Below are 13,404 nucleotides of genomic sequence, written 5' to 3' on the forward strand. Positions count from 1 at the left end.
ACAATTAAAAAAAAGATTTTATTTATTTATTCATGAGAGACAGAGAGAGAGATTGGCTGAGGTAGAGGGAGAAGCAGGCTCCCTTGGAGCAGGGAGCCAGAGGTGGGACTTGATTCTAGGACTGTGGGATCACGACCTGAGCCGAAGACAGCCGCTTAACCAACTGAGCCAGCCTAGCGCCCCAAGTAATGTAGAAGTCTGATAGTTAGTCATACACCACTGGAAAAGGAAGAGCCATATTCACTGCTCCAGCTGACTGTTCTCTAGGAAACAACCATTGTCTGTGTAATCTAAATTTGTTACTAGGAAGAGAGAGCATTATTATTCTTTTGGGTGGGTTGCTTTTATCATGGTTGCAGAATGCTGTCATCTCTGTACCTAGCTGGAGACAGAAGGAAGGCAGACGCACATATACTGAGGACTGTCTGCCGTATTTGATGCTTCTCTCACCATCCTCCCTAGAATTCAAACCTCTTGTGTCATGTCCCTATATACAACCTTAAAACTTCAGTGGATCTCATTGTCTCAGAATAAAGTTCAAGCCCCTAAATGTGATTTCTAAGCCCCTTCATTACCTGTCCCTTGCTTTCTTATGCCTCAGCCTCTCTTGCTCTCTCTCCACCTGCCCCTTCCTCCACCCATTCACCTGACTGCTTCCCCTTCAGGAGTCAGCCCTGGGGTTAGTTACTTTTCAGGTGTCCCTGCCTGACTGCTCCAAGGGTACGTCAGGCGCCCCTTCCGGAGGCAGTCCAGCTGCCATATACTGAAGCTGTCTGTTTACCTGACGGCCTGCCCAGGGCACTCCGAGCTGTCTGTCCAGTTTGTAGCCTCTGGATCTAGAATGTACTAGTTTCTCAGTGTCTTAACTGGTGAGTGGATTAGTGTATAACTGAAGAACAGGGGATGATTTCTCTTTTACAGATAAGGAAACGGAGGCTCAGGGATTTGACAATCAAGGCCCCCACTGACTAGTAGTAAGGCTGGGATTCATACCTGAGCCGTCTGTCCCCAAAGCCCTTTTTCTATCAGTTAGACAGCAGTCTGTGTTTCCTGCTCGTTCCTCTTGCCCATTGCCTATACCATATAAAATGTTTATTAAATATAAATTGGAAGTACAGATCCAGACCAACTCTGCCTTCTTGGAAGAAGAAATTTGCCTCCTTGAAGAGAAAGTGGTAGATTAGCTCTTCAAAACTATACTCCCAACTATTGGAGACAACCTTATTGCTTTCCAAGCATTAATTACTCGTGGGCTTTGCTGGAAGCTGTGATTCTCACACTCTGAACTCTTAAGAGTGGGAGTTCTAGATGCTTTTTAGTGGTCACAGTAGAAGAAGCCAACTCTAGTAGTCTCAGATGACTGCAGGGTGGTCTGCATTAGTAGGCAGTGAGACGATTTCCCAGCCCAGCTGGTGTTACAATGAGAGCATTGCTGCAGTGTGAGGCTAGGGAGTGCAAACCGTGCATTTGTTACCTCATTCTCATTGATTTCTGTCCTCAGAGCACTCAGTGTAGAGCAGTGCTTCTCAAGTCCGTGTGAATCACCTGGGGATCTCATTAAACTGCAGGTTCTGACCCAGTAGGTCTGGGTGGACCAGGGAATCTGCATTTCTAACAAGCTCTCAGGTGTTGGCGCTGGCATCTGGGGACCACACTTGGAGTACCAGCGATGTACAGGTGTCACTTACCTGTTGTGCAGAGGATATGACCGTTCAGGACTGTGGAGGGGAAAGTTTATACATCTGAAAACTGTTTTATGAAGTTACTTTAAAATATCCCTTGAATAGAATTCAGGTTTTCCTTACCCTTTCCTTGAGCAGGAACAACCTAGAATATGCTATGCTGGCTATTAGTCTTGGATTCTTTAAAATGTATTATTGGGGCCCCTGGGCGGCTTAGTCACTTGGGGGTCCAACTCTTGATTTCTACTTCGGTCTTGATCTCATGGTCTTGAGATGGGTGACCTCAGGGCCTGGGGCTCCGTGCTCAGTGGGGAGTCTGCTTCTGTCCTTCTCCCTCTCGGCCTGCCCATCCCCTCTGTTCTCACGCTCACCTGTGCAAGTACGTACAATCTCTCTCTCAAATAAATAGATAAATCTTTGGGGGAAAAAGTACTATTATGCATGAATTCAGCTGGTTAAAAATAATTATCCTTTGGTGTTATGAAAAGGTATACAACCATTTCTTTCTTGTGCCAAGGGCAGCTGGCCTGTTATCACTAAGGGGAATTTCAGATTTCTTAATTGAGAGTAAGCTGAGACAAAGGGCTCTTTCGTAAGCTTTTGAATTTTTTTCTCTACTGATACCTGGCACAAGAGGATTCCTTTTATTTCAGGGATTTGATAAGCCACAGTGAGTCATTTACCTGGGAATTTAACATTTTGTAGATAACCCACTTTACTTTCTTACATTTTTATTTTTATTTATTTATTTATAGTTTTTTTCTTACTTTCTTACATTTTTAAGGTGAGAAATTGATTTTCCCTTCTCTTCCTCCTCCAAATCCTCGTTTCCTGATCTTGGAGAACAACCTGAACTTAAAGGGGAAGGTGGGGCAAAAGGGAAGGAGAAAGCAATCAGTGTTTACTGAGTACTAGCTCTTGATTTCCTGACACTGTTTGATGCATTCATTATATAAGTTACATCATCTCCAGTAATGACTCGTTAGAAATATTATTCCTACTCTAGGTATTATTGAGTATTAATTATTAAATATCATTCCGTCACTCTAGGCGAAGATGCTGAGCCTCAAGAGACTAAGTAACTCTAAGATTTCACAGATAAAGACGAGGCTCGGATCTTTTTGACTTCAGCACCTCTGTCCTTTGCACTGAACTAGAGATCATCCAACTGTATACAGCCCCCTGTGAGGGGAGTGGGGAGGGTGAGGAGGTGTGAGGGTCCGTCATCCGGACCTGCTCTGGGGATAGTCAGCACCCTCATTGAGAAGAAAGCACTCTTACCTTAAACCAAGATGAAATAAAACTTTCAAATATTGTTCCACATGAAGATTATCATTACTACTGCATATGATTTACTTAATAGATTTAGAATAGATCTTGATCTCAAACACAATTTTTTCAAGAAAATAAAGAGTGCATAGTTTAAAATAGCCATTTCACAAATTATTCCATCTAACAGGCTTAACTGCTATACCTATTAGAGACGATTTCAAGTAATAAATTATCCACATTTCAGTAAGTGGAGTCAGGTTTAATGATGGTGTTTGTGTATATAATTTTATTTTTTTAGCAATATATGAGCACGAAAAAGCATGTATTTTCCATGTAAAAAAAGGAAATGTGGACACTCAATCTATTCAACAAGTATATATTAGTTGCCTACTGTGTGCCAGGCACTGTGCTGTATGCACAACCTTTGAAAAATTCGTTATGATCTTTTAGAAATGTGAAAACTCTTTGTAGTTAGTTTTGGTTTAACTACAGTTGAAAAGAGAAAATGCAGAGTTTATTTTGTCCTGTGTTGCTGAATAGCTACCGAGTAAACAAAACAGAAAACATAGTTTAGCTCCTAGTTACATTCTTTTCCAGTCTGTAAGCGGATGTGTCAACAGTGAGGTCATCCGAAATTTCCACCAACCACACCATTACCCCAAAAGCCTAGAAGTACAGGAGACATTTTGGTAACATTTAATCCTGCCCCATTGCTGTGATTTATTGCTTTGACTCATTAATCTTCTGTGCACAGTTCTGTGGTGAGCTCCAGAGTAGCTCCAAACTCACCTCACTGAGTTCAGGAAACATGAGGATCGAAAAGTATAAGGAGATGAATCTTATGTACAGGGAGTGGCACACCGGCGTACCTCAGAACCTGGAAATGAGGTGGAGAAACAGTTTACTAATCGAGGTTGAAATTTTCACAGGCTTTGTTTCAGGCTGGAGAATTGAAATGGGGGACAGATGAAGAAAAGTTTATCACCATCTTTGGGACACGAAGTGTTTCTCACTTGAGAAGGGGTGAGTGACGGGAATGTGCATACTTCGGTTAATTTTGAAAATACAGGAGCCAGTATGCCAAAATATGTGCTTTATAACAGACACTTAGCTGAGTGAGTCAGGTTTTATATTTCTTCCTATTGGTAGCCTTGAAAAAATCTCACAATTCTCTTCACTGCTATTGCAGTTTTTACAGAACTAGAGATCCTTAGTTTCCCCCCTTTACTGTCAGGGTGATGAGGAAGCTGGGCCTCTAGATCGTGACTCTCATAGTCACTAGTCACTTAGCTACGGCTCACTTCAAGCATTTCTTCCTAAGTAGTGGCACCCACGATCTCCTCTTTGGGTTCTTGTGGTATTGGTGGGAATGAGTTCAAGTGACAAGAAACCCTATACTCATCGGGGCTTTAAAAAGACTGACTTTCCTGTAGGAAGGATTCCTTGGCTGATTCAGGAGGACCTGAGTGGGCTCTTTCTGTTTTTCTGCGCCACTGCCCTTGGTGTTTCGGGATTTTCTTTCTTGTGCTCTGTACCTCATTGTTGCAGGATGGCTACCGTAACTCCAAATTTATCAACATTAACAGCAAGAAGAAAAGAAAGGGATAAACTAATCCTATCTATCACTATTACTAAGGAAAGTTTTCTCAAAATCCTCTGCAGCAGATTTACCTTTGGGTCTCATTGGTTATAACTAGTAAGTAGAGGCTAGGATCTCAGTGAACAAAGAACATTTATAATCCACTGTTTAGGGCCTGGTATATTGCTGCTCTGCCACAAAGTCAGGGTTCTGTCAGCAAGGACAGAGGGGAGATTTGTGTTCCATGGGACAAGACCTGGTTAGAGTAAGTACCTTCTTTCTGTACAGAATGATCCTTACATGACTCAGAAATTATTTTCTTTTTTTATAGTGTTTGATAAATACATGACTATATCAGGATTTCAGATTGAGGAAACCATTGACCGGGAAACTTCTGGTAATTTGGAACAACTACTCCTTGCGGTTGGTAGGTAGTTTTATAATGAATCTAATATTTATGTTGTTAAGAGCTCAAGTATTTTATTCAGTTGAAGCTATATCTGAAAATAACCACTTCTTGCTTTATGAAGAGCTTATTATGATACTTGAGTGAAGCACACTCCCACATTTTCAACTCAAAGTCTGTTCTAATGTTGGAAATATGTGATTATCTGGTTAGTTCATCTAATCCTATGGAAATACTAAAACAACTGTTTATAAAAATCATTTTGAAGCTGTATTAAAAACACATTATGAATCTGAAGTGTGGGCAGTATTTCAGGGGCTTGTAAATACTATTTCTGATACTGGCCAGAATTTTAGTATCCTTTTGAATACTGTCCTCACAGCTCTGAGGCAGACTGAGAAATTGGCATCTGAGGTAGAAAAAGTATCTTTTGTATGATGGAAGATATAATGATGGTGGTTTTCAGATTACTTTGGAAATTTATTTTAGTTAAATAGTTAGAATGATCTGGAATAATTAGAGAACCGAGTTCATGCAGTTTATGGTAGTGTTACATACTATCCAAATCTAGCATGAATCTAGTCTGTGAGTTCCCAGGGACCCTAGTTTTCATATTGGTTTGGAGTGAACCTCTGTCTGCTGTTTCTTCGGAGTATTTGGCATTGAGCTCAAGTTTTTGTGCTGTCTTCTGGAGAATAAAGAGGTGCATGAACCGGCACTAATAGTAGCCTTTGATTTGATTTCCACAGTTAATGAATTTTAATAGGAAACTTTCAGACAGCCCCTTCCTTAGAATACACTTAAAATAATGGCATGTTTAGTTCCTATTGAGTTTTGTTTAGGCACTGGAAGACAGAGGATAACTCCACCCCCCAATCATGGATTGTTATTTCTGTATATGAAGGAACTTTTCTATTGATAGTTTCTGAAGCTGAGCTGACTGAGGTCTGAGCAGCCCTAACACAGAGTAGATACATTCATGTTTAGGGAAGATACTTTTTCGGTTACCAGTTTATCTGGGTGTCTCTGCTGAATTGGGTAAATCTTATGCTGCTCCATGCGAATCATGGATTATAAGAGTCCGGAGAGACTGCCTGGGGTAAGATTACGGATAGAGTCCAAGATTTGTCACAGATTAGATGGAGTGGGTACTTTGTGCTATTTGCTTGAGTGTGTGGATCGAAAACTTCCAGGACGTTTGTATCATTTCCTGAAGGTGAGGAAGGTTGTGGTGTAACAGCCCAGGCTGCCGAACGGTGGTCGCAGAGAGGTGCTCAGAACAGAGGGGTGTTAAAACCTCACATGCCCGTCCTACACAGCTCTCTCTGCAGAACTCGGAAACTTCAGGAAATTCCAGCCTGGTTTCTAAAGAAATACTTGGTGAACAAGGAGATCAGATCTGCCTGCAAATGAGCAGTTTTTTTTAGCTGAGGTTATTTTTATGCTTGTAAATAAGTAGAGCAATAAGGAGGAAGCAAGATTTTATTTTTAATCACTAAATCTTTTCCTATCAGTATAGCGTCTGACCATCATATTATTTATTTTCTTAGTGAAATCTATTCGAAGTATACCTGCCTACCTTGCAGAAACCCTCTACTATGCCATGAAGGCAAGTATATACCTTGAATCTTCTAATTTATCTTTCTAGCTATCTTTCCCTGTGTATTATTTGGATTTAAAAAAACATGCAGTTCAATTCTACCAAATTGTTCTACTTTATGGATTCATCCCAACTCAGGGGAGTTTGATGCTGTGTTTGACATCGAGAAACAACGTGCCTCCCTTTTCTTCTTTCTTACAGGGAGCGGGGACTGATGATCATACCCTCATCAGAGTCGTGGTGTCCAGGAGTGAGATTGATTTGTATAACATTAGGAAGGAGTTCAGGAAGAATTTCTCCACCTCTCTTTATTCCATGATTAAGGTAGTGGAACCTTTCTTCAAATTATGTTCAGAAATCCAGAGCACACCAGATAAATAGCATGTAAGACACAGATGGGAGAACCCACTTGTTATGTAAAGTTTCAAATTTTAGTGGCGTGATTAGAGCCAGGACTTACAAAGCTTGGTTTATGTTCCTAAAGTACAGATGATGGCTCCCAAGTGAAAGATTGGCTCTCAGTGAGCTTCAGAGCATTATTTAGAAGCGGTGACAGATGAATCATCAAACCCAGCCCCTGCCCCCAAAGATAATGTGTGTGTTCTTTCTCTCTTGTATCAGTTCCAGCTGTCTTTATTAGTTCCTCCTTCCTTTCACTTTGGTCTTTCTTTATTGTCTGTTATCACCTTGTCTCTGGTATTAGTTCATAGTTCAGGAAAGAACCAATGCGGTCCTATCAGAAATAAGTTAAGAGCTTAGGTATTACTATCATTTTTTGTCTTTTTTAAAAGCGAGGGAGATTATGGCCTATGTTTAAATATGGCTTAAGGCCTTTTGACTTTCTTTTCTTTTGTCCTTCCTTCCTTTCCCCTGCCTCTCTTTCCTTTAATAAAAGGGAAAATGGGCCCAATGCAAGTCAGATCTCCGCTAGTCAAGCTTTGAACTTCGTGTGTGTGGTGTGGCTGGGTTGAAGGGCACTGGGGAGTTCTCGCATTCAGTCTTTACTTGAAACATTAATTTATCACACAAATCTGTGTAAGACAAGCAGAGGTAAAGCATATCTTGCCCTCCATCTCTGAAGCAAAAACACAGCAGCCACATAGTCCCAGGATTGTCTCCCTTGGCCAGACGCGTAGTATGTGATAGTAACTTACAGGTTTAGAAAACTTGATTTGAATGTCACTGTAAAAGCTTCCTTCTTCTCTGCATTACCAGAGGGAAGAACATACTTCATTGTCTTAGAGCTGTGCTTTTAAGGGGTAAAATTAGAAAGTTAAACATATGTTACGTTGGTAGGGAACTCTTTGTGTAACATTCCTGATGTGAAAGTCTTATCCACTTGGGAGAAAAGTCACATGAATAGAACTTGTTGCCAGACTCTTAGGTTTTCTTTCTTTCTTTTTTTTTTTTTTTAAATTTTCTGCGGCTTCTGTGACTCATGGAAGTTAATGGAGTACATTTGGATTTCAGGGTGATACGTCTGGGGACTATAAGAAGGCCCTCTTGAGGCTCTGTGGAGGAGAGGACGACTGAGGGTGCAGCTGCGGGGGGATCCTGCGCCGTGGTGCCCGTCCCGCCGCCATGACCTTCCTTCGCATATCACTGCACTTCGTGTATGCCAGTGCCTGACGCATTGCCTTATTCATACTAGCATGCTAATGACCAAAACATACATGTCACAGAAGAAAAATAGTGGTGCTTCTTGCTGATGTTCAGTAAAGCTCTTTCTCTTCGTCTGTTGTAGTACTGAAGTGTACTTAATGTTACTAAAGTCTAAAGTCTGGGTCATTTAGATTTTCTTTTAAAAGATCTGACTGCTTTTAGCCTTTTTAAAAAAACTTCATTTATATTAAATTGATAACTGTATTTCCTTAATCGGAACCTTAGCTTTAAAATGATGAGCTCTGGAAGTGTGATTAATCAAGTTTGCTACTAAACTAAACCTGAAATGTTAACAGTGGTTGCATTCAAAAGATTAATGAGAAATAAACATTTCCTTCCCGCTGAATCATGTGTGGGTGTGTGTTCAGAAAACGTTTTTTTAAAATTATTTTTATTGGACTTTGATACAAGGTTACTTTTAGTTTCCTGTGATTTAGTTTCTCTGTGCTGTGCTTTCCATAAGTGCCACCAGCTGTCAGCATGTAATACTGTTCCAGTATCATTGACCAGAGTCCTTAAAATATTTTTATTTATTTATTTGATAGAGAGAGATCACAACTAGGCAGAGAGGCAGGCAGAGAGAGAGGGGGAAGCAGGCTCCCTGCTGAGCAGAAAGCCCGATGTGGGGCTCGATGCCAGGACCCTGAGATCATGACCTGAGCTGGAGGCAGAGGCTTAAACCACTGAGCCACCCAGGCGCCCCTTGACCAGAGTCCTTATGCTGCATTTTATGCCTACAACGTTCTCATTCCATCACCGCGGGTCTGTATCTCCCACTCCCCTTCACCTAGCTTGCCCATCCTCCCCACCCCATTCTCCTCTGGTAACCATGACCTTTGTTCTCGGTACTTCCACATCTGATGCTGTTTTTGTTTGTTCGTTCATTTCTTTTTTAGGTTACACATGAGTGAGATCATTTGGTATTTGTCTTTCTCTGTGACTTACTTCACGAAGCATAATACCATTAATTAATAATGATACCTTTTTTCAAGGCAGTCTATTGACAGTGCTGTTAACCAACAACTGAATTTATAGTTGGCTTTTGGGTGATAAACTTGAAATACAGCTGTATTCCTCTGCAGTGTGGAACGAGGGAGGAGATGTTAAAGGGGTCTCGGGTTTATTTGTAGCATATTTATTTGGGCATCAGTTAAGGCAATGCTTACAATGCTAGGTGCTTAGTAGAAAAGCTATCTTAAAATAACCTAAAAATGAAAAAGATAAATAAAACAACCTAAAAAGTCAGAGTGCTACTTTTCTCTTCCCTATTATCAACTTGTTTTTCCAGTTTCATCTGTTGCGTTCTTTGGGATAAAAACGCAGGCAATATCTGTTAGAAAGAAGCAGTTTCTCTTAATGTTTACCTTTTGGTTTTTTGCATTTAAACTGCTTTTTGAATTGGGGTCAGTTTCCTTTTTTCACTGACTCCCTTGGATATGCATATTTTTAAGAGCATGTGATTACTATTAATAAGACATTTTTATAAATGGACTACTCCCTTCGAAAATTTTCAAATATAATGTTCTTATCACAACCTTGGCTACTCATCAGAATGGAACCTTAAAAGTCATGTGTGTGTGTACATGCGACTTTTTTTTTGTTTGGAAAAGCTTTCTAGGTGATTCTGATGCAGAGTCAAGTAGAGAATTAATTGTGTATATATATTTTCCAGTTTTATTAGGATATAATTGACATATATCACTGTGTAAGTTTAAATTAGACTGCATAATTAATTGATTCTTACATATATCACAAAATGATTACCATAGTATATTTAGTTAACACCCATCATCTCATAAAAACTAAAAAACTATTTTTTCCCTGATAAGAACTCTTAGGCTCTGTCTCAAATACAAATACTGCACTATACTATAGTGTGAATTATAGTCATCAACTTGTATATTACATCCCTAGTACTCACTTATCTTAAAACTGGAAGCTTGTACCTTTTGACAACTTTCATCCAATTACCCCATTCTCCACCCCCCACCACTGGTAACCACAAATCTGATCTCTTTTTTTGTAACTTTGGTTTATTGATGTCGTTTTTTGGATTTCACATATGAGATCATAGAGTATCTTTTCTCTGACTTATTTCACTTGGCATAATGTCCTAAAGTCTCACCCATGTTGTCGCAAATGACAAGATTTCCTTCCTTTGTATGGCTAAGTAATACTCTGTTGTATGTCCCATTTTCTTTATCCATTCATCCACTGGTGGACGATTAGGTTGCTCTCATGTCTCGGCTATTTGTAAATAATGCTACGGTGAACATGGGCTGTCTCTCAAACCTTTGTGATTGTCCAAGTAGCCAACTTTCATTCCTAGTGGCTCCCAGGAGTCGAAGATGCACCAAGACCCATTAGTTGCCTAAAGTGGGAGATCTCAGTCTCAGCCTAGATTCAGGCTGATTGGGATCCAGAGTCTCAGCAGCTTTTAAGGTATGCAAAAAATACCTTTGTCAGGGGAAGATGGGGAGATGGACATTTCTGTTTGCCTCTTTGCTGTCTTTGCACTGAGTCCTAGGGTGATGACCAGCTAAGAACTATTTCTTAGTTTGGTACTGTCCCATTAAACTGGTGAACAAAGCCCTTCTGGCCTCCAGAGACAGGCTATCAAGGAATTTGTTCTCTGGCAGCCGCCATAAAAGCAAGTACACCAGACGTCTACACAAACTCCTTTCTTGGAGAGACACTGGAGTGTTAACTTGGAGTGGGGCAGAGGGAGGGAATGAAGATGGCACCAGCCAGCCTTCCTGATTGGTAGGAGAGAATTGTAGTTAGCCTCTTGGGTCTGTTTGAGATTAGAAGCTACCCCATGGACCTTGGATATAAAGATAAGCTAATAGGCCTCTTTCACAGAATGATAGCCCACGGTGTTTGACTCTGCTAGCTCTGTGCTATGCCCTGAGGTGGGTAGCTGGTTGAAACTATTTCTCCATTCATAACAGCCCTTCAGGCCCTGTGAGCCCAAGCCCTGAGGGCCACCAGACCAGGTGATCAAAAGGTATCCCTTGGGGGGCCACTGTAACAATCAGATGGGTGCACAAGCTTCTAACCAGGAGCACCAGGGAACCAGAACAAGGCACAGGGAGGTGCAAAGAGTGCCCATTGGCCTCTATCTCCAGAGAGCATCTGGGTAGGCCTGGGGGTGCTAAACCAGAAACCCACCCCTTAGGCTGAAGCTCTAGAGAAGCAAATAGGCCTCTTTCACGAAAAGACTGAGGGTGGGCTTCAGCCCACTGTCGCTATGCTTGGGCGTGGTAGCCTGCCATTCACCAGCTCTTCCTTTGTTACACTCCCGAGCGACCCACCACGGCAAGCCCTGCTGGTCTCCAGAGCCAGGTGATTGAAGGGTGTCTTCTGGGTGGCAGCTGTGAATATGGCACTAGCCTATGCGCAAGTCCCCTCTGGTAGGGCACAGGAGATCCTGAGCCGGGTGGGTGGGGTGGGGGTGGGTGATGGGGGGAGGCTGAGGGGGTTTGGGGGGTGTTAATGAGAAGACTGTGTCAGTCCTCTGAGGTCTCTGGAGAGGATTTTTAAAAAATATTTTATGTAAACTCAATTAACATATAATGTTTTATTTGTTTCAGGGGTACAGGTCCGTGATTCTTCAGTCTTCTGTAATACCCAGTGCTTTGGAGAGGATTATAATCAGCCCTTAGGATGGGTGTTTAGTTACAAGCCTGCCTCCTCAGGGTGCAGCTGTGACAATAAACTAATAGGCCTCTTTCACAGAGGAGCCTCCCGGGCCTGTTGCCTCTCTACTGCCCCCCGGGGGTGGGGTGGTGGAACCCAGTTAAGAACTCCTCTGTTGCCTGCAGTCCTTTGGGACCAGACATAAAAGCCCTGCTAGCTGCCAGAGCCAGGTGATGTCGCAGTGTGCCCTGGGTGGCAGACGCGCACATTGAGACTTACTGAGGGTGGACGCGTGCCTTTCCGGGAGTTACGGGGTCCTGGCACCGGAAGAACACAAAAGCGGTGCCTGCAGGCCTACATTTTCGGAGATGATTGCCTTAGGTGTGTGTTAAATTAGCTGCCTGCCCCTCCATGCTGATGCTTTAAGATAAGCAAATTGGCCTGTTGCACGGAAAGTCTGGGTGATTTTCTGTTGGCCGCCTCTGCGCCCGGTCCCGGAGTGGGTGAGTCCGCAGGAGCCTTTAAAAACTGCATCTCTGGAGGTGCCTGGGTGGCTCAGTGGGTTAAAGCCTCTGCCTTCAGCTCAGGTCATGATCCCAGAGTTCTGGGATCGAGCCCCACATAGGGCTCTCTGCTCAGCGGGAAGCCTGCTTCCTCCTTTCTCTGCCTACCTCTCTGCCTACTTGGATCTCTGTCAGTCAAATGAGTGAATAAAATCTTAGAAAAGAAAAGAAAAGAACCGCGCCTCAGTTCCTGAGAGCCTTGTAGGTCCTGTGGTTGTGAGCCCTGTTGGCTTGCACAGCTAGGTGTTTTAGGAGCTCATGTCTCAGGTGCAGGGCTTAAAAGTTGAAATGCAAGATGTGGGGTCCAAACCCTTTGTTTCCTGGGGAGAAGCTCAGGGTGGTGTGTTCCCTTTCATACATGGGTTATAGCATTAGGGGTGTGGTTTATGGTGAAACTGTGCAGGCCTCTCCTACCCATTCCCAAGAGGTTTTTTTTCTAGTTTGCCCAATGTGTAGCTGTCACTCAGCTAGTTTTTTTGTGTGTTGTTTTTGTTTTAGACAAAGAGAGCACTAGTGGGAGGCAGGACAGAGGGAGAGGGAGAAAGGAAAGAGAATCTTGAGTAGACTCCATGCTGAGCTGAGTCTGATTGGAGCTCAGTCTCCTGACCCTGAGATCATGACCTGAGCTGAAATCAAGAGTCCCATGCCCAACTGACTGAGTCCTCCAGGTGCCCATTGTTTTTGTTTTTGTTTTTTGTTTTGGTTTTGGTTTTTTGAGGACATTATTCCATATATAGTTGATTTGCTGTGTCTGTGGAAGGAGATGAGTTTTCTTTTTTCTATTGATGAAGTGAATTGATTTTCCAGTTCACAATCTATCCAATGCAATCTATCTTGCTTTCTCAGGATAAATTCCACTTTGCTGTGATGTATTATCATTTAAAAATATTGCTGGATTTGTTTTGTTACTATATTTTTGAGAACTTTTTCTGTGTTGATGGGTCATACTGGCTTGTAGTTTTCCTTTCTTGAAATATTTTTGTCTAGTTTTGGTATTAGAG

At 42.1% G+C, this 13,404-nt stretch overlaps 1 protein-coding gene across 1 annotated transcript in view; it reads left to right on the plus strand.

Annotated features, from left to right (window-relative positions):
• Window positions 1–8,547, plus strand: part of ANXA5 (annexin A5) — a 28,778-nt gene extending 20,231 nt beyond the window's left edge. Inside the window, exons 9-13 of the mRNA XM_059169290.1 lie at window positions 3,884–3,977; window positions 4,865–4,960; window positions 6,490–6,552; window positions 6,745–6,863; window positions 8,010–8,547. Of these exons, the coding sequence (XP_059025273.1) occupies window positions 3,884–3,977; window positions 4,865–4,960; window positions 6,490–6,552; window positions 6,745–6,863; window positions 8,010–8,072 (435 nt within the window). The 3' untranslated portion in view covers window positions 8,073–8,547. The remainder of the gene's footprint in view (window positions 1–3,883; window positions 3,978–4,864; window positions 4,961–6,489; window positions 6,553–6,744; window positions 6,864–8,009) is intronic.
• The last annotated feature ends 4,857 nt before the right edge of the window (window positions 8,548–13,404 follow it).

The sequence above is a fragment of the Mustela lutreola genome, chromosome 1 (genome assembly GCF_030435805.1).
Source record: "Mustela lutreola isolate mMusLut2 chromosome 1, mMusLut2.pri, whole genome shotgun sequence".
NCBI lineage: Eukaryota > Metazoa > Chordata > Mammalia > Carnivora > Mustelidae > Mustela > Mustela lutreola.